The sequence below is a fragment of the Podarcis muralis genome, chromosome 15 (genome assembly GCF_964188315.1).
Source record: "Podarcis muralis chromosome 15, rPodMur119.hap1.1, whole genome shotgun sequence".
Taxonomy (NCBI): domain Eukaryota; kingdom Metazoa; phylum Chordata; class Lepidosauria; order Squamata; family Lacertidae; genus Podarcis; species Podarcis muralis.
This window is the reverse complement of record NC_135669.1, coordinates 39550158-39571194: the sequence shown is the minus strand read 5'-3', so window position 1 is coordinate 39571194 and position 21037 is coordinate 39550158. Positions and strand designations below refer to the sequence as shown.

Genomic DNA, 21037 nt, shown 5'->3' with positions numbered 1-21037 from the left:
GCATGAGAATGGAAGGTCTAGTGCAGGGAGGGGGAATCTTCCGCGAGCCACATGTTGGTTTACTGTCTCTGAAAACAGAGGCTTCTTATGACGAATAGCCATTGATAGGTCTGTAGTTTATTAATTTTCCTAATCTCAGTTTTAAAAGCCACCTAAGAGCAGATGCGGCCAGCATTAAGGCCAGCATGAATTACCAATTTCAGAGCTGCCCCCAAAGCTTGGATGTTTATTCATTTGTAAAACAATTGCTCATTGGCACCTAAAATATAACACCCTACTGGCCTGGAGCTGGTCTTCCAAAGTCAAGATACCAGTGTAGAAAACACCCCCGTGGCCTAGCAAGCCCGAGCGACAGCTTACTGACATCATGTGACTTTGTGTGCTTCCCGAGAGGAGCTCTCAGTCGCTGTTCTCCCCTCCCCACCCTGCAAACCTTGGCCAACGCAGCACATGGTTAGTGAGGAGAAAGCTTAACTACATTCCAGCTTAGATGATACACTGAACCCAAACCTTGGCTTAGCTTGGGGCGGGGGGGGGGGGGGAGTCAGGGGAGGAGCAAAATGGGAGCGAGCTTCTCTCTGGAGCCCATACATTTACACGGTCCCAGATCAGTATTGTGCAGACTGGGCCAGTATATCTTCCTAGCCCCTGCCCCATGCACCTCTGAAGATGGGAGCATGCAAAGCAGAATATCACCAGAAGCTCTTAGCACATAAGCATCTTTGTATGGAAACATAGCAAACTTTTTCCAGTTTGAGTTTTTCAAGGCTTTTTTTGTAGTCCAGAGTGTTTACAATATTTCTGTTACAGTGGTACCTCGGGTTAAGTACTTAATTCGTTCCGGAGATCCGTTCTTAACCTGAAACTGTTCTTAACCTGAAGCACCACTTTAGCTAATGGGGCCTCCCGCTGCTGCCATGCCGCCACCACGCGATTTCTGTTCTCATCCTGAAGCAAAGTTCTTAACCCGAGGTAATGTTTCTGGGTTAGTCTGTAACCTGAAGCGTATGTAACCCGAGGTACCACTGTACTCCTCTTTGAGGGTCATTTTTTAGTTTTAGTTTTGCCCCTGTGCAGCCTAAGCAAATTTTCATCCTAGCGGAACAGATGAGGTGGAGGAAAAGGTGACCCAGCCCTCCCCATCTGCCCTTGCTGTAATTTTAAGAATTCTTCCTTCCTAGTAGAAGTCACTCCCCCACCCCCGCCAGTACGTCTTGTAAAATAATCACGGCAAACTCAGCTGCAACTACAGCCGTGTGGTTTATAATGATTTTGAAAGAAAGGCCAGCATCAAAAATGCCAGCTGTTTTGTGCTTAGGGAAATCTATATCGCTTCCTGCCGGCTAATGACTCTCTTGTTGTTGTTTATTCATAAAGCAGAATGCAATTTTTGCACTGTAGTATCAACTTAAATCCCAAAAAGGTTTCCTGCTGGGATTCAAATTGGTGGCCTCGAGAACTGCATAAAGAAGACAGTGTAAATCTTCTGATGATCACCCAGCTAAAGGGGTGGAATACAATGTTGGTATCTTAAAATGCAGCTCTCGGTAAATGGCTCTGACTCTTCCATGCATCTCACTATGCTTCTTGATTGTCTTGCCCTCCTTTCTCATGGTGGGTGAATTAAAGTCTGCGTTTTTTGCCCGCCCTGTTGGGAAGTCACTGGCCGACTTCCGACATCGCACTAAAGCATGGCTAAGGAATCTTAACTGTACTTTGTCGTGGTGCCTGGATCGGCACAAACCGTGGTTTGCAATCAGCTGGTAAATCTAGTGTTAATTGTAGCTAACTGTGCTAACTATAGCTGGGCTTGGCATCCGCATCATAGAAATCATAGTTGCTGGCGTTGCTCTGCTTTCAGAGACTGCTGCAGTGTGGAGGCAGGAGTCAATTTATGAACCGTCAGAGGATGGGAAAGAAAAGCAGCTCTGAAACCAGCGCAAACCAGGGTTTGGCATGACTTCTGAATCAAGTCATTCACAGCTTTGGATGCTTTAGCCAGATGTTTCTGCCACCAGTGAAGCCATCTGCTTATCAAGGGCAGCTCTCTTAGGAAATAGGAGGCTGCTCACTCTGTCAGACTTTTGGTCCATCCGCCTGAGCATTGTTTGTTCTGACGTCCAGTGGCTTTCCAGGGTGTACGGCTGAAATGCTTTTTAAACTGACGGTCATAGAGCCTGCACCCAGAGCCTTGTGCTCCACAACTGAACTTACACCCCTTTGATTTAAATGATGGGAAATTAGAAACCATGCAACAGCAAGCTATCACTTGGCTTTGGAAAACATTTTTAAAAGAAAACTAGCTTTTCAGTTACATTTTAATTGAATAACTTTCTAAAGACATTCTTGAAGTAACTGATATTACAGTTTGAAGTCTTGCTTATTCTGTTATATTTTACTCCAAGAAGACCCATTTATCCTAAATAGAACCCAATAAGGCTGGCATGTATGTACAGAATGTTTTTGTTTTTTTTAATATGATCCCATTGAGATCCGAAGATGACATTTTGCAGGTAGCTCTTAGAAATGTTAAATAATCAATACATTTTTTGGGGGGGTTAATCATATTATTATTTTTAATCACTTAAAAAAATTTAAAGTGAGTCCATCAGGTGACATATATTAAAGTCCAGGAAGTTCTGAAGAGATTGGCATTTTGACGTACCTCACTTTTGGGCTGAGCTCTTAAGGTTTTTGGCAAGGCCAAAATTGTCAATTTTTTGACATTTCAAACCCTCATAATTCACAAACGGGGTGAGATAAAAAATTAAAATTTTAGATTTAAACATAGTTTTGATTGTTCAACAAGTGTACAAAATATTAAGAAAATTGGATGGCATCAGGTAAAAAAGTTGGATCACATATGCCCCATATACATATGCCCTCCCAGTGTCACGGCCCTTCTCGGTTCAGGAGTGAAGAGGGAAGAAATCAAACTGGGGGTGGGGGTGGGAGTTAGCTGCAAACTCCAGAAAAAATGATCAACGTGGAGAAAGGAAGTCCTTACTCAGCAGTGACGTTTCCCAAACTAGAAATGGACTGGGGAGCAGGATCCAGTGCTAAATTACAGCAGTAAAGAGAAGAGAAAGGACCACAAGGTTCATGAGTGGGAAGCTATCAAAGAAACAAGGAACTATTGGAAGCTGTGGTCAACATCCATGAGTCTTCCCCTTCTGCCAATACATAATATGTATTCAAGCATATTCAGGAGCAGGTGTTAGCTATACCTCTGGTAATCATTTCACTGCTCCAGACTTGCTATTCTTGCTTTAAATTGGCCTGTCTTCTTCTTCTTTTTTGTCTCCAGGTGTGCCATATAGTCTTAGGTCTAAGGCCTGCTACTCCAGAAGAGGAAGGACAAATCATCAGGTATGCCTCCCCGCTGCCCACACTCTCTCTCAGCCTCAGTCCCCTCATTTGCAATATGGGGATAATAGTCACCTCCTACCTTACTTGAACACATGAAAGCACCATGTGGTTGTTTATTATTGCATATTATCTGATCTGTTTTGGTTTGTTTTTCTTGACCTAGGGGCTGGTTAGAACGAGAAAGTAGATATGGCCTTCAGCAAGGACACAACTGGTTTCTTATTGCAATGCCTTGGTGGCAGCAGTGGAAAGAATATGTCAACTACGTGAGTGAATCATTTGTTTTGGAGTGGGGGAGTGGAAGAGATTGTATTTAATCAGTCAGCTAATTAGTAAACATTATGTGTGCAGGGGAGATGGCAAGTAAAGTGCCCCCCCAGCTCCATTAGAGAGCCATTTGTTTTCCAAAACCACCAGTGCGTTCTCCCAGATTTTTGCTCTGAAGTCCCAATAAGCTTTCAGACTCATTTCAGACTCTTCTTTTTCTGCCCTGTTTGCCAGTCTTTGTGTGAAAGCATTCTGCCAGTTCTCAACGGCTTTTTGCTTCCGTTTGCAGTCTCCATTTTTAAGATGTTCAGCTTCTGGTCCTCGTGAATGTAGCTAAGAAATAGAGATCATGCCCTTCTATGTTTAGACTGCAGGTCCAATCCCCAACATTTCCAGTAAGACCCTTACACTAAATCAGGCCACTGGTCAGTCTAGCTTCATATTGTCTACGCTGCCACAAGGCATAGTGATGACCCCTCATCTGGGCTGCTTTAAAAGTGGGTTGCACAAATTTATGAGGATAATGCTGTCAATGAACACTCGTCATGATGGTTTGTACTGGACTAGATGAGCCTTTGGTCTATTCCAACAGGGTTGCCTTCTTCGTAAATGCTTCTCTGCCTTCCTACAGCCTAGTTTAGGATCTTCCATTGGCACATCCTTCAGTTGATGTGGCCTTTACCTTGTTAAGCCATTCTCCATTATTATGAGGGGCTAGCAACTTGAAAATCACCCCTGTCCCCCCAAAAAAGAAAACTGAATTGAATTTGATTGATACGTTGGGTGGTGAAATGGTCAGTTATGCAAAATGTTTTCCAGTTACATCTTTAAGCCTTAGGACTCCCAATTAAAATGCTTTGTATCTGCTAGAGCCTCACCCTGCAATTCAATTCCATTTCTCTCTTCTAATTTTAGGATGCTAGCCCTGTTGTGATCGAACCTTCGTCTGTCTTAAGCAGAGGTAAGAACTCGCTCCCGGGTGCTGCAGCCCATGCGCCAGAGCAGGGAGAAGACAAAACAGGCCGTTTAAATTACTTCAGTGCCACAGAAGAAAAGTTTTCAGATAGCATTTCTACCGCATCAGAAGCCTCAGAGACTGCTAGCAGTAAGCATTAACTTAATTTAAAAAAAAATGTTTTAAAAGTGGTTTGAATTTAGATGCGTCAACAGCGTATTTGAAGCAGTAATTCAGGGATGTGAAGCCTGCAGCCCTCCAGCTGTTTCTGGACTCCAACTCCCATCAGCCCCAGCCAGCATGGCCTTAAGACTGGGGTAATGCGAGTTGTAGTCAGGCCACATCTGGAGGATCAGAAAGGTTCCCCATCCTTGTTCCAGTGGGCCAGTAGAGTTGTGCCTCATCCTATGAAGCTGCTTACTCCAGCCTGGCTTCCTCAATATGACCCATTCATTGTTCAAGAGCAAACTGAGTTGATTCCCAGACTGTCAAGTCCTGTCTGACCAGGCTTGATAGCTACTTTGGTATGGCACATCTCACTCCTGTGAGCATCAGGCTGGCTTGGATGGGGCTTTGGACTAATCCAGCAGGCCCTACTTATTTTCGTATGCTACAGCCAGCACAACAGAGCCACAGCAGCTAACATTTCAGAACCACAAAGTAACTTCAACAAATAAAGGCCGGGCATTTAGAGCAGGAGTGGGGAACCTGTGACCCTCCATATGCTGCTAGACTCACCCCTCATCCTTATTGGCCATAGAAACTGGGGCTGATGGGAGTTGGGAGCAGAGCATCACCAGGTGACATAGCAGGAGTATGATCTGTCTGGCTAGATAATGCCCAATGTGCCTGGCACTGTACAAAGCACAAGAGGACAGGTCCCTGCCCCAAGAAGTCTAACAACATATAAATTTGTGTGGTGATCAAGGTTGGACAACATAAAAGATCCAAGCTGTCATTTTGCAGGCGTAGCTTTGAATAATTTGGGGGTCAAAAATAGAGTCAGGTATTTTAAAGGCCTTAATCCAATTGGGAGTTCCCATTCCTTATTCCAAATGAGTTGTTTTACTTTGAATCTCACCTGCCTCTCTTTAACTGGGCATGCTGGTTGACCGGTGTTCTACCTATAACTCCGCAAAAAGGATTGTTTCTGTCCTCTCTTTGTGTCTCCCCTTCCAGATTTCCTTTACACCCTGCCTCCTAGTGCCGAGATATGCTTTTCCCGTCAGCTTAACTCTTCGGACAACAACAATCAGTGCCTGCTTGGATCCAATGGGAACATTTTGCTGCAGCTCAATCCACAGCGGCCTGGAGCGATTGATAACCAGCCCCTCGTAACGCAAGACCCAACAAAGGTAATGGCGTTGGCGGTGTTAGGACATATCTGAGAGTCATCAAATCCTAATCAGCTGCATGGCTCACTGAAGCCAAACTCTCATGATCCAAGAATGGCTGTAGCTGATAAACCAGCTGGAGTGACGTGTGCTTTGAGTCACAGTTGGCACTCACATGGGTCTACAACCCTTGGCTGGTCTTGCTAGTGAAGCCCCAAACTGTGGTTGCCAGGTTTGAGTTGGCCCTGGGAAATTGAAGCATTCCAGGTGCTACAGCAATGGGAAGCAAGGAGATTGCTGCTTTGGGTGCTCTGCATGCCTTGGCAATGCACCAGCCAACCTTCCTTTTAACCTTGGGGAGAGCGTTGGGGATCTCCGTATAATTGCTGCAATGATCCCTGTCCACTTCTGCAGCTCCAGAACTGAAGGGCAGTACACGCTGCCACCAGGCAGGGGACCGGCATACACTGGGAGGCTGCTCTCCCTACCTCTCAGAGAGAACATTAAGGTTTGGGGGTGAGGGTAGAAAGAGAGCATCCTGGCTCCATCCATTGGGCAAGGAAGGAACAATTGCTGGAAGCTTTGCCCCTCCTTGCAAGAAAGAATATGGGTTTGTAAGTTAGCAACTAATGCCCGAGTTTGTTATTTTCCTCCTCCTTCCCTTTCACTTTTCCTTTCATGCCACGCCTTTTCAGTTGTCAGCCGGAACAGGGGTTGTTTCATTACTGATCAATGCAGGCTGCTCTGGGAAGCCCTTTTTTGGCTGCAGAGCATGGTAAAAAATATTTTAGCAAAATTAATAAGGTTAGGAGAGAGAATGGTTGCTCATTGCAGCTCAGGGGCAGATTTGCTATGATGAGCAAATATGTAGAAGCACTGATGATGATGGTTATGTGAAATGCGATAATCGCGCAAAAGATAGCTCACCTGTTAGCAAGTGTTCCAGCAATCATTTGCTTCATTTAGTCCAAAGTTTGTACCCTTTTAGGCTTGGCAGTTTTGAAGTGCTCAAAGTCTGACATTGCCCCCCCCCTTTTTTTTGAAGGCTCCATCGTTGACTCTGGAAGGCGGTCGTTTGAAGCAGTCTCCTCAGTTAATTCAAGGGAAGAGTTATGAAATGGTCCCAGAACCAGTATGGAGGGCTCTTTACCATTGGTACGGCGCAAACCTGTCTTTGCCGAGACCAGTAAGTACTGAAAAGGGCCACTGTCCTCAAGTTCTCCACCAGAGCCCAGGTGCTCACATTCATTTATGCCACCATGTTCTCAGTGTCTGACCATTGATGAAACTTTTGCAGGATGTTTTTAAAGGCTTGTGTGGGGAAAATAGCATTTTACTATTCATATAGTTTCCAATTCAGTCAGAGCTGTGAAGTTCAATCAGTATACTTTGGCTCTCTTCAGTTTAATTTGTGTGGGGTGGGAAATAAGCGTTTTAAAACTCTCTTAGGTAGCTTATTGTTTAGGAGATTTATAGCACAAGGGTCAAACTATATCTGGAGTTTGTGACGACACCCTCATATGTCAACCAGAGGTCCTAATTTTATCTCCATGAGTTTCCCCCCTTTTGATTCATGTCCACCATCATATACGATGCCAGGTGTGACAAGTGAAGACAGGACAATTGAGAGTCTTAACGACTCCTGATGGCAAGTGGGGCTTATATATTTCTACATTTGCAGCCAATTGCAAGCCCTACTGGGATTGGTTCCACTTGGGAACTCCTCTACTGGCGTCCCTTTTCAGCCTGGCCTAGACCTGGCTCCTGATTCTTTCCTTTGAAGTTGGGTTCCCTTATACCAGGTGATTGACAGGTTGGTCAAAGTAGCGGTTGGAGTGAGGATGCTCAGGACCTAGCCCATCCACTGGGTCCTGTTCCCTACCCCTGGTCTATGGGTTATTTTGATGTGTGATGTGTGCCAGTTTTAAATCAGGGAGCAATAGTTTCCTAAACAGGTTTTTGTATTGCTTCTGTTGGGGGGTTTTTGTGGCGGGGAGGGTGGGTATTACATAGAGCTGGACAAATGGTTTTGCTGATTATTAAGAGATGGATGCAGCCAGCCTGCTCAAGCTTCTGTCTGCTGGCTGTTAACTCCAAAGCTTGACAAAGCCCAGATTCAGCACTAAACATCTCCCACACATTCTCCATGGAAACGAGCGTCTTTCATGACCTGAAACAGGCCAGATTTTGTGTGTGCCAGCCAAGCTTCAGGAGTGCATTTAGCCAGTGTGCTCTTGGTTAACTGTCCAGACGACAAGGTTAATTGGGCAGTATGCCAATGCCACAAATAAGTGAAAGGGGGAATAGTGCACCAGGAAGATCACAGTCTCTGTGTGTAGAAAGTTCCAGGTTCCTCAATATTTTGGGCAAGGCTGAGAGAAGTTGCCATCCAGAATCAAGAGTAACGCTGTGCTACTCGGCCGCCATCCCCTGAGCTTCTGAGGGCAGTGGAATAACCGAGGGGGTCAATTTAGCCTGAGTTGTTTGAGGTTTTAAGTACTGACATGAGCTTCTTGGGTTGGCCCCAGAAATTAACTGGGAATCATTGCAGCTGGTTCAACCCAGGGCTATATGAAATCTAAACAGATCGCCAGCCAGTACTGTCATACCTTAGATACTGGACGCCTTGGTACATGGACATTTTGGCTCCTAATCGCTGCAAACCCAGAAATGAGTGTTCCAGTTTGCGAACGTTCTTTGGAACCCGAACATCCGGCGGGGCTTCCACGGCTTCCGATTGGCTGCAGGAGCTTCCTGCCGCCAGTCAAATGCTGCGCTTTGGTTTCTGAACGTTTTGGAAGTCGAATGGACTTCTGGAACGGATTCCGTTCGACTTCCAAGGTACGACTGTAATCTGACTGCTGCAGTAACTTGGACCAGTTGAAGTTTCTGAGTCATTTTCAAGGGCAGCCCCACATAGATTGCATAGAAGGTAATCTTGCCAACCTCTCAACTGGAAACACTCTTCCTCCCCTCCCCAGGTGATCAGAAACAACGACACCAACCTGCCTGAGTTGGAGCTCTTCCCGCGCTACCTGCTCTTCCTGAGGCAGCAGCCCGCCACCCGGACGCAGCAGTCCAACATCTGGGTGAACATGGGTATGATGAGCCTGAGGATGTTTCCTCAACATTTGCCGAGAGGTAACGTAAGAATACAGCAAGAAGCCAGCTGCGTAGTGTCCGAAGGGAGGCCGGCCCCACCGCCCAGACTTCAACGGCTTTGCTGCGGCACTGCTTGTAAATGATCTTAAATGAAATCTTCCAAAGCGGGGCTGGTGACGGAAACTCCTTCCCGCTTCCAAAGGGATGGTTTAAAGCAAAACAAAAAACTCTTATCAAAGGTCATGAGACATTAGAAGCCATTTCTTTCCCCCTCTAAATGATGAGGTACAGATGGAAACAATCTGTACAGGTGAAAATGTATAGTAAATAAGCTGTTGACCTGGTTTAAAGGCACCCTAACTGATCAGTTGTATGGATTTTGAGCATTTGAGGAAATCAGGCTTGGGTAACACTGTGGCCCTTGAGACATGGTGGCACTCCAACTCTCATCAGCCCCAACCCAGCATGGCCAGTGGTCAGGAATGATGGGAGTTGTAGTCCAACAGCATCTGAAGGGCCAGCAGTTCTTCTGTGGAAAGTATAGTTAAAACACCCATCAGCCTCAATGCAAATACACTGAAGAGTTGGAAGGAAGCATACACTTTAAAAACCTTGTTAGAACACTGATAAATGTTGTCTTTACTAGTAATATACAATAGGTTGAATTTGTGAGGAACGTTTTCACTGAAACTCACTGGGCATTTTACCATTTTTATCAAAGGACATGAAATTATTCAGTACCCTTTTGCAGCCTGCTCCCACCCCCCACTTGTGAGCAGTTATTACCATTGGGGGCAGGGGGCCAAAAGTCAATCTGCAATCAGGAATGTCCTAGTTCACATTTGTAGAGTCCAGGTTGCATTTTATTCAACCCACCCACCCCTTTTTAAAGGATGCTGTGGGTAGGAGGTGTGGAGCTTGCAGCAGGCACCATTTTCAAAGAGGCATTTGGCAGTGTGGATTCTCATTTTTCACACACAAACCTCCACAGTGGGAGAAATGTGTTTAATCCTCATTAGCCCTCTATGTCTAGCCCATACGTTAGTAGTGGTTCAGGAGTGTGGAACCTGTGACTCAGCTCCCTGGATGTTTTGGAACTATGACTCCCATTATCCCCAGCTAGTGTGGCAGATGGTCAAGGATGATGGGAGTTGTAGTCCAACAACATCCAGAGGGCCACAGATACCCTGTCCTGGCATGATACACATCCATTGCTGGCATTAGATTGGCAGGCCATGGAGAGGAAAGTTCTAATGATAAGTAAGCCTTTAATAAGAGTTTGCTTGAATTCTCATTCTAAAACTTCAATGCTTGTTCTTCCACTCTCTAAAAGGGAAAGGGTCTGCTATGAGCCCCCAAATCTTTTATAAATCGGGCTGATTTCTATAACCAGCTGTGCTGAAAAGTCAGCCAGTTGACCATCAAATTCTTACTTGTCATTCTGTGGTGGGAACTGCTTTGCCTTGAACACATCAAATTCCCTGATTCAGATTTGTGGCCTCTTCAAATTTGCTGTATCTGATCATGATTTGGAATTTGGTTTTGCTCTGTACTAACTGTTAAAATCAACTATTAATCTTCAGTGCCCCCCCACCCCAATATGCTTTCTTGCTGTAATCTTATTCCTAATCCTCTCACCTTTTTTAAAATTGCTGGGAAAAATGCTTTGTTTGTATGTATGTATGTTAATGGAGAAATATAATCCTTTGCTCGGTGTGTGGAGAGAAAATAGATGGTTTGCTGACGTAAAACAAAATTGCTGTTTAAATTTTGCTCTTTAGGCACAACTGCATGCAAAAACGTTCGGTGTCTGGCTCTTAGTTATATCAAAGAGGAATTGTCTAAGGTGGTCCACCATCTGAAACAGCTCTTGAGATGCTGCTGGACTACAAATCCCATCACCCCTGACTGTTGGCAATGCTGCTATGGGACTCATGGAAGTTATAGCCCAAAATATTTTTAGGGCATCGGGTTAGAGAGGGCTGATCAGTCTAAAAGTATGATGATTTGTAAGTGCAAACGTATATTTTCCCCTGGGTAGGATCTATTGCTTTGATCTATTGCTCCTGCAAAGATAATTTGAGGGGGAAACACAGAGACAGAATTGTCTAGGTAAGGGATCCTTTAAGGGGTCACCACAGTCTTGTGATGTCTCTTCTCTTGCCTGTGAATCCTCTCTGGCTTTTAATCGTGGTTAGTTGCTGCACCAGAACCAACTATGGTTAGCGCAGACCTGGCTTGGCTCTCAATCCGATTTGAAGGTGAACCCCTGTTAGCATTAACTGCAATTGGTGCCAGTGGAAGTAGGATGACTAACCAGGGATACAGGCAGATAAAATTTTATCTTAATTGTTATATTTGTCTCTTTTCTCACAGAGAGACCCAAAGCGACTTGCAGCACAAAGAACTTTCAATCCAAATTAAGAACATCTGATTTGTATGTGTGGAGGTGTCCCAGGCATCGGGTATCTGGGGCCTTTGGCCCTCCAGATGTGGCTGAGCTACACCTCCCACCCAGAACCCTCTGGAGGGCAGAAGGTTCCCCACACCTGTCACAGGTGGTCACTTGTGGGTGTCTTGAACCCTGTGTTGACTGAGGATGGTTGCATGCCTTACGCACTACAAGGGCTCCTGCTCACCTGGCCATTCTGTCTCTGTGTGCGTTCTGCCTCCTCTCCTACTTAAGCCTTGGTGATGTAAGTAGAGAAGGCGGCTCTCTGAACCCTAATATGCCAGCAAACCCAAACAAGCCTAAGGAAACACCTTTTGTACACCAGGAACTGGGGAGCTTGTGGGCCTGCAGATGTTGTTGGACTCCCCATCAGCCCAGCCAGTGCAGCCAATGGCCAGGAGTGTTGAGAGCTGGAGGCCAACCGTGTCTGGAGTCACACAGGTTCCCCATCCCTGGGGCACTCAGTTTAAGGCCGCCTTCTCTGTTTTTGCTGCCCATATGTATAAACCATTTGTCGTCTTGTGAATGCAGGGAATGTCCCATCTCCCAGCGCTCCCTTAAAGAGGGTCCTGGCCTACACTGGCTGCTTTAGCCGCATGCAGACGATTAAGGAGATCCACGAGTATCTGTCACAGCGGCTACGGATAAAAGAGGAGGACATGCGCTTGTGGCTCTACAACAGTGAGGTAAGGCCCAGAAAAGTGCATGACGTTTTACATTCAAAGACTGGAAGATAACCTGGTTGGAAAGTCAGGGGTGGGTGGGTGTGCAGGTTATTGGTAACAAGGTGTTTATTTGTGAGAATTGCTATCCTGGGCCAGACCAGTGCTTTGGCCACGGACAGTGGTTCAACTGAGGGAGGCTGCCCACAGTTACGAAAGCTCAGCGGTGGTTTGGCGTAATGTCTAAATTGGCAGGGAAAGGACCACACTCTGTGCATAAGGCACCCTTTGCATGCTGTACTTGCCTCTCCCCCACTTCAAGTGCCATGGTTTTGGGCTTTCAATTTTAGCTGCACCTGAGCGTGCAAGGTCCCCTCTAGGTATGCCTCTGACTGAATCTGTGACCCTCCTAATGTCCAAGCATCCACGGTTGCAGGCAGCCACTGGGATTAGCCGAGTGCACGCAGAATCCTGTGTGGGGTTTTTTATTCCAGCATCTCGTTCCCAGGATATCAACCTCTGCGGAGGACATCAGGGGTGAGAAAACTGTGGCCTTTCTGGATCCTGGAGGGCCACAGGTTCTCCACACCTGCTCTAAACCAAGAACTGAAAGGCTGCTCTTCCCTTTCCCCTGTCTTTGCAGAACTACCTTACTCTTCTGGACGATGAAGACCACACGTTGGAATACCTGAGCATCCAAGATGAGCAGCACTTAATAATAGAAGGTATAAGAAATGGGGAAGCAGTCTGGAGCCAGTTTCTGTGGCACAAAGTGTTTTCAGACTCCTGTTAACCAAATACTTCCTTGTTTATGCCAACTACTATACTTTTCGCAGGCTTTCTGTTCTACTGCCTCCCTTTCAACAAGCCATATTAATATATACTGTACATAATCCCCCCCCTATGTTTCGTGTCTTATGTCTTTAAGAAGTCTGTATGCTTTGTACTTAGCAAAATCTCTTGATTTAAATGCCACCTTGAAGCCTAAATAATTTCTTTTGGCATAAGCTCTTATGAGCCAGAGCACACTTGGCCAGGCACAGTGATATTTATCCTCATTTGTCAGATAACTTGGCTACAGGCAGAAGGTAGAGATGTCTGTAAGTAGAAATGGGAGGCCAGAAGGCTCAGGAATCCAGGAAAGAGCCCCACAGGTTTGTTCCGTGGGTTGTCATCCTTCAGCAAAAACATTTCCAAGGGAGACTCCAGCATGAAGCTGTTGAGTTGGGATTCACTTGCAGATTTCATCTTGCCAGGCTTGGGCTTAATAGAGGCTGGGCATGGGCTCACTCACCAAGGAAAGTGGTTGTCCCCCCCTTACCAAATCATTCTGTGCTAATGTGGGCTGTTGGTTTGTTCTTGTTTTTATGACATATTTTGTGTTCTCATTTTGTAGTTTTATGATGCAAACCGCTCTGTAATCTTCGGATGAAGGGCTGTGTACAAATTTTAATCAATCAAACAAACAAGTATTTACTTACTTACTTTCGTTGGCACTGTAACCTTTCTAGAGAGCCAAATCCAATGCACTATTATTGAAACCAGGGTTTGGTTAATAAACATTCTTCCACAATGGAAATGTAAAGATTTCTCATGGCCGAATGAGGATCTGTTTGTCAGGTGCCTTTATAGCAGACATAATAATAATAATAATAATAATAATAATAATAATAATAATAATAATAATAAAAAATTTTATTTATATCCCGCCCTCCCCAGCCGAAGCTGGGCTCAGGGCGGCTAACAACAATCAAATAACCAAATAGTTGAATAATCACACATTCTAAAATATTTCATTATAAAAATTAATTAAAATCAAATTGATGGCAACCAAAATACTGTGCAGGTTGCCAGAGGAGGGAGTCAGGCTGCGCCCTGACCAAAGGCCTGGTGGAACAACTCTGTCTTGCAGGCCCTGCGGAAAGATGTCAGGTCCCGCAGGGCCCTAGTCTCTTGTGACAGAGCATTCCACCAGATTGGAGCCTCAGCCGAGAAGGCCCTGGCTCTAGTTGAGGCCAGCCTAACCTCTCTGAGGCCTGGGACCTTGAGGATGTTTTTATTTACAGACCGTAGGTCTCTCTGTGGGGCATACCAGGAGAGGCGGTCCCGTAGGTACGAGGGTCCTAGGCCGTATAGGGCTTTAAAGGTTAAAACCAGCACCTTAAACCTGATCCTATACTCCACCGGGAGCCAGTGCAGGTGGTATAGCACCGGGTGAATGTGATCTCGCAGCGAGGACCCCGTAAGGAGTCTCGCTGCGGCATTCTGTACCCGCTGGAGTTTCTGGGTCAGTCTCAAGGGCAGCCCCACATAGAGCGAGTTACAATAATCCAGTCTGGAGGTGACCGTCGCATGGATCACAGTGGCTAGGTCAGGGCGAGAGAGATAAGGGGCCAACTGCTTAGCTAACCTGATTCCTTCCAGCTGCGGCTACAATTCGCCTCATCCCTGAGCATTGGCCGTGCTAGTTGTGGCCAATGGGACTTGGAGTCCAACAACATGTGATGGGTCTGCAAGTTGGCTACCCCTGCACAGCTCTTGTATAGGAGAACCTTCAGAGAGGCTCCCAACTCTTGCTGTAAATGTTAGCAGCTGCCTATTACTGGATCGGCTGCATCATGAATTTGAGGGGAGCGTTTATCCCACTAAGCTTTGTTCTGTGTTTTTCAGTTCGAAACAAAGACATGAGCTGGCCAGAGGAGATGTCCTTTATAGCAAACAGCAGTAAAATAGACAGGCATAAGGGTAAGTGTGTGCTTTCCCCTGTCTAAAGAAACAAAAAATATCAGCAGCTGGTTGACACATGCATTGAAACGAGGTGATTGGAGCCCTGAGGTTATAGACTGGGCTGAATCGCCTCAGATGGTGATTCATATTTCTAGATGCTACCTTTTTTTAAAAGGAAAGGCAGCCTGCAGGTAGAAAGCTAGCAGATTTGGGAATTGTAGCCTAGACTGATACCTTCTGTGCCTTGTTCTTTTAAACTAAAAATGCAGGAAGTTCAGAAGCGACACCCATCCCTGTCCGACATTGCAGGGCTTACAGCCCTTTTAGTAAAAAGAGGCTAGACACAAATAGCGGGAATCTGTTTCCGCACAACACAGTTTTGGACACAGCTGCTCTTCTTTCGCCTTTCTCCCCTAGAGTTTATTTCTTTAAAAATATTACTGCATAGGCGTGTGCATGCGTAGCCTTAAATCACTTATATGCAGGCTAGTGTACCTTTCTTCCCAACATAAAAAGAGTTTGTAATTGATATCAGTTTGTCATCTGACTATAGAGCACATTCAGGTGACTGTGACCTATATGTCCCACCCAAAGTAGGAAAGTTGTATAAAGTTACGTGAACAAGAGAAAACAGGAGTGCTTCCAGTGTAAGCCAGGGGAGAAGGCATCAATACCAGACAGCCTTGGGTCCCATCAGCCTTGGGCTGATGCCTACAGCCCACAAACAGAATACTTTCCCACCAATGATCAGACATTTTTATTTCCACAAAGCTCCCAGCATAGCATCCCTCTGGAGCATTGTGGGGAATTTAAATCGTGTGTGTGTGTGTGTGTGTGTGTGTGTGTGTGTGTGTACACATTTACGTCAGGCAGCAAGGAGTAACATCATCTTTGCAACCCTTCATCCTTTCCAGTTCCAACGGAAAAGGGGGCTACTGGCTTGAGCAACCTGGGGAACACCTGCTTCATGAACTCCAGCATCCAGTGCGTCAGCAACACGCAGCCTCTCACCCAGTATTTCATCTCTGGCAGACATCTCTACGAGCTCAACAGGTAACTTCTGTATATCACACGGAAAAGTGGTGCCTTCCAGATGTTACATTACAAGTCCCATCATGCTGGTTGCTGGGGATGATGGGAATTGTAGTCCGGCAACATCTGTTGGGCTGCCACATTGGTCCCCCCTCTAGTCCCTCTCTTGCCATGCTGGAAGCTTACAGCCATGCCTTAAAAGTGTTACCCCTTCTGTTCGTCTGCTGTGGCACACGCCAGGATTCCGCCCTCTCATTTTGTGCAGCGTGTGGAGTGCCTCTCAGCGTCCTTTTCCTTTCTTTCTTTTTTTCAATGCAACAAATGGCTAATTGACTCAATTCATCATTATGCGTTCCAGGACAAATCCAATAGGAATGAAGGGACATATGGCCAAATGCTACGGGGATTTGATTCAAGAGCTGTGGAGCGGGACACAAAAGAACATTGCTCCTTTAAAGTTACGGGTGAGAACTGACAAGTGTTGTCGTATATTCATCTGCAAACTAATTACAAGGTGGGGCCACAGCCTGCACCATGAGAGGGTCCGTGGGGGCAAGCAAACTAGGCAAACCAACCCCCTGCCTCCTCCCCAACATCACTGCTGCCACCAAGTGGCTGCCTTTATTTTTCTCCGGCTGCTTCCACTAATCAGGCTTTTAAGCTCCCGGGCTTTTAGCTATTCCAGCCTAGTTTAAAGTGGTACATGGCCCTTGCCTTTATCACTGATTGTATTGCTGAGAATCTGTGGATTAGTAGTCAGTAAGGGGCTGCAGTCAAGGCCAGTGACTTGTGTGTTTTGCTTTCTTTCAGTGGACGATAGCTAAATACGCTCCCAGATTTAATGGCTTCCAGCAGCAAGACTCTCAGGAGCTCTTGGCTTTCCTTCTGGATGGTCTCCATGAGGACCTGAACCGAGTGCACGATAAGCCGTACGTTGAACTGAAAGACAGTGACGGCCGGCCGGATTGGGAGGTGGCAGCAGAGGTGAGTGTGTGCTGGGCCTCTGCATGTGGTTCTTCCTCCTCTCCACCAATCCATGGCCTTTTCCTGTGCTGTTTTGAGGAATTGTAATTATTGTTGTTGTTGTTGTTGTATTTATTTATGCCCTGCCTTTTTCCATGACAGGATTCAAGGCAGCTTACTGATAAAAATAAGAACCACTAAAAACATAGAAAAAGCAATAGTTAAAAAACAATTAAACATTGATAGAACTCATATATAAAATCTATGAAAACCATACACATAATTACAATAAAAGCAGCATGGCAACAGCCCTTTCATTAAAAGCAGTCAGTTTCCTGTTGCAACGAGAAAGTCTTCACCTGCTGGCAGAAGGAAAGCAAGGAGGGAGCCAGTCTAGTTTCTCTAGGGAGTGAGTTCAAAGTCTGGGGGCAGTCACCCAAAAGGCCCTCTCTTGCATCTCTGCCAAAGCATGCCTGTGAGGATGGTGGAGCCGAGATGAGGGCCTCCCTCTGCCGTTGCTGCTGTGCTTCCCCCTGGAGCGTTCCTTAAAAGCATTAAGAAGAATTGAGGTGTTGGAATGGGCCAGCAGGGCTAAATAGGACCAGCTGCCCTTGGTGTGGATCCTCAACCTACTTCAGCAGGCCCCCTTAATAGACTTGTGGAGGGATGTGAAGATAAGGCAGAGTGGTGTGGGTTTGTGTGCGCACACACATGCTGAAACAAAGCAGTGAATACTCTCAGGTGTATTACTGTGTTATGGGGCAGCTGGTGAGCAAAAGGAAAGCCCCTGGTGGATGGAGTCCTTTAATAGGTTTTAGCCACCAGCACAGGCTGCAGTAGGGTTGCTGCTGCTGCTGTTGCTGTTTATGCAGTAAATCGTATAATGAGTTTTAGGGCTTGGGGGCCTCATGCTCTGACATACAACTCATTGGGGGATTTTGATCAAATTGGGCTTTTGCATGGGTGCCCTCCCTGCAGAGGAGGTGCTGTAGTTCTTCTGAACTTCATACCAGCTTAGTCCTCCATCAGGTGGTCGGCCAGTGGGCTGTACAGCTTCAATCTGCAGGGCAATTTCACATGATGAAATGCTTCTTTGTAACCGATATACAGTGGTACCTCAGGTTAAGTATTTAATTCGTTCCGGAGGTCTGTTCTTAACCTGAAACTGTTCTTAACCTGAAGCACCACTTTAGCTAATGGGGCCCCCTGCTGTTGCCGCGTCACCGGAGCCCGATTTCTGTTCTCATCCTGAAGCAAAGTTCTTAACCTGAAGCACTATTTCAGGGTTAGCGGAGTGTGTAACCTGAAGTGTATGTAACCCGAAGAGTATGTAACCTGAGGTACTACTGTCTTCTTTTTAAAACCCTGCATTTAGAAAAATAGAACTTTCTCACACACATCTTGATTACTATGTGCAAGGATTTGTTCATTTATTGACCCAAACATTTATTGATCCTTCCATGTGCCTGTACCTGCAGACTGGAGTGATACACCCCACCGAGAGGCTGACACCAGTGTGAGGACTGCCTCACAGCTAGGTGGGCAGATTAGCATGTTATAGCAAACCTGGGAGCCCCAAAATCTCCCTCGTGTCATATTTGCACCAAGAGCAGCTATGGGCAGCCCAGTGCTCTCCAGTGTCCATCGGCCCCAGCCAGCATTGGCCACTGGTTGGGGACAATCAAAGTTGGAGTCCACCCTTCACTGGATGCCCTCAGGTTCCCACACCGCTGTGAAAGTATTGGGCATATATCTCCTTGTTCTACCGACTTCTCTGCACAGGTTTTATTTCCCCCTTTTGTTTCAGGCCTGGGAGAACCACCTGAGGAGGAACCGCTCAATAGTGGTGGACTTGTTCCATGGGCAGCTGAGGTCCCAAGTGAAGTGCAAGACCTGTGGGCACATCAGCGTCCGCTTTGACCCTTTCAATTTTTTATCTTTGCCCCTCCCGATGGACAGCTACATGCATGTTGAAATCATAGGTGGGTGAAGATTCTATGTACACTGTGCTTTATGGGCAGGTATGAGGCCCAGAGGGACTTACAACCTAAAATGCAGTGGTTTGACTGCTCATTGGGACAGATTCTCACCACCATGTTCCACCACTGCTGAAAGAATTGCACTGGCTGCAAGTTGTTGGTTCTGTTGTACAGTGGTATCTTGGGATGCAAATGGGATCCGTTCCGGAGCCCTGTTCGCATCCCGAACGGAACACAAGACGCGACGGCACATCTGCGTGTGCACAGGTCGCGTTTCGCCGCTTCCGCACATGTGCGTGACGTCATTTTGAGCGTCTGTGCATGCGCAAGTGGCAAAACCCGGAAGTAATGTGCTCCCTTACTTCCGGGTTGCAGCGGAGCGCAACTCGAATGCACTCAACCCAAAGCACATTCAACTCAAGGTATGACTCCACTAAGTTCTATACAGCTTCGGACCCCAGATATCATCACTCTGCAGTGGCTGGTTCCCTTTTTCCCCAAAAAAGATCCCTTTTTTGGGGGGAAGCTCATTGGACTGGATCCAGACTAAGACAATTTCGACGGTCTTCTTTTGAAATCAACTGGAGAAAGATAGCCATGGCTTGCTCCCTACTGAAATCAGTTGGACTTAAGTGCAGCTAATTTAGAATCCAAGCCCAAGAGTTGTAGTACTTGAACCTATGTGTTCGGAAGTAATCGCCATTAAGTTCACTGTTCCTTCAATGTTGTGTTAAAGTTCCTTTGAAAATTAAAATGGGCATCTTCCCAGTCCAAATCCCAATTTGATATTTCTAGCAGAAAACTACAATGTAAATGCTTAATACTTGAGTTTATATAAAACACATACATTGGGGTGGGGGAAGAGAAAGAGTATTCCTAAAACTCAAAAGGGGTGGGGACTGCCAAAAGCTGTGGAATGTATCACAGGTTAAACGTAAAGAAAACAGATTATTCATATGTTAATCAACCTTTGCAAGCCTGACAATGCTGTCCTTCACATGTATACTCAATTAAGTTAAATGCAGCTTTCTTCCACATACATGAGTATAGGATTACAGCCTGAGTTACATGATTTTATCACTTTAATCAGACAATATGTGTGTTTATAGATACATGTAGTGTTGCTTGTATTGTCATCCTGGGACTGGCTAACAAAAACTAACAAATTTGTACAGGTTCGATTTTTGTTTTTAATGGTTTGAGTATCCGAAAAAGGAAATGTGCAACACTGTTTAGAAAAAGAAGAAAAATACGAACTGTTAGATATTCTGGTCTACTTTGAATCATACAGAACTCTCCCTGTAGAGTCTTAGAAAGGAACCCTTCCAGGTATTCTTCACGGTGACTTTCATTCCTTGAACATGTACAGGGAACCGAGGTCAACAGAGCAAACTTAACTTCAAGCAGCTGGAGAAACTGACCTTGAGTGGGTTGGGGGGACAGATCTTTAAAAATTCTGCTTCTCTGTGGATCTTTAATGCTTTCTACCAGGTTACATAAGTTAGAAGGTTTTTTTGGTGCCTCCACCACTGCCCTGGATGAAATCTGGGTTTCTCAGGATACCCAAGAATCAGTGTGCAGCTGATGCACTGAGTATGCCCAGCCTTGGATATTAGTCAAAAGTTGCAATCTAATAATCAAGGAGCACTTACCTGGTTCTCTAGCAGAAATAGCACTTTTTTAAAAAACCGAACAGCCAGTTAAACAGAACGGGGCTGGTTAAACTGGATTTTTTCAAACCTGTTGCCTTTTCTTTCTCCCACTCACCCCCTTTTTTATTTTGCTCTCCCAGTAACTAAGCTAGATGGGACAACTCCCATTCGATACGGACTGAGGCTGAACATGGACGAGAAATACACTGGCCTGAAAAAGCACCTCAGCGAACTTTGTGCCATGAAGCCGGAGCAGATCCTCCTTGCGGAGGTGCACAGCTCCAACATAAAGGTCAGGATGCTTTTGCTGCTCGGGGCTTTCAAAAATGCACTTTTTAATTCCCCTCCCCCCCACAAGATGAAACCAGCCTAAGAACAGTGACTTGATCTTTCTTAAGACAGGGACTATTGCCGCCTGCACCCTCCACTCCAATCATAGATTATGTCAGACTCCAGCTCCCACCAGCCCCAGAGAACACCGGGATGGAGTTACACTTCACAAGTTCCCCATCTTTGTATCCAACTAAGTTTTACTCATAATAG

At 45.8% G+C, this 21037-nt stretch overlaps 1 protein-coding gene across 4 annotated transcripts in view; it reads left to right on the top strand.

Moving 5' to 3' along the window:
• The window catches only part of USP32 (ubiquitin specific peptidase 32), a 126317-nt gene that overhangs the window by 90136 nt on the left and 15144 nt on the right, over positions 1 to 21037 (top strand). Inside the window, exons 11-24 of one of the 4 annotated variants that reach the window (XM_077919674.1) lie at positions 3308 to 3369; positions 3533 to 3635; positions 4552 to 4597; positions 5771 to 5946; positions 6971 to 7111; positions 8907 to 9162; positions 12011 to 12165; positions 12785 to 12866; positions 14812 to 14886; positions 15783 to 15921; positions 16259 to 16364; positions 16711 to 16884; positions 18671 to 18845; positions 20635 to 20786. In XM_077919674.1, coding sequence (XP_077775800.1) covers positions 3308 to 3369; positions 3533 to 3635; positions 4552 to 4597; positions 5771 to 5946; positions 6971 to 7111; positions 8907 to 9162; positions 12011 to 12165; positions 12785 to 12866; positions 14812 to 14886; positions 15783 to 15921; positions 16259 to 16364; positions 16711 to 16884; positions 18671 to 18845; positions 20635 to 20786 — 1842 coding nt within the window. Of the gene's footprint in view, positions 1 to 3307; positions 3370 to 3532; positions 3636 to 4551; positions 4742 to 5770; positions 5947 to 6970; positions 7112 to 8906; positions 9163 to 12010; positions 12166 to 12784; positions 12867 to 14811; positions 14887 to 15782; positions 15922 to 16258; positions 16365 to 16710; positions 16885 to 18670; positions 18846 to 20634; positions 20787 to 21037 lie in introns of all 4 variants that reach the window. The other 3 variants (XM_028708937.2, XM_077919673.1, XM_028708938.2) reach the window with 3 other exon arrangements.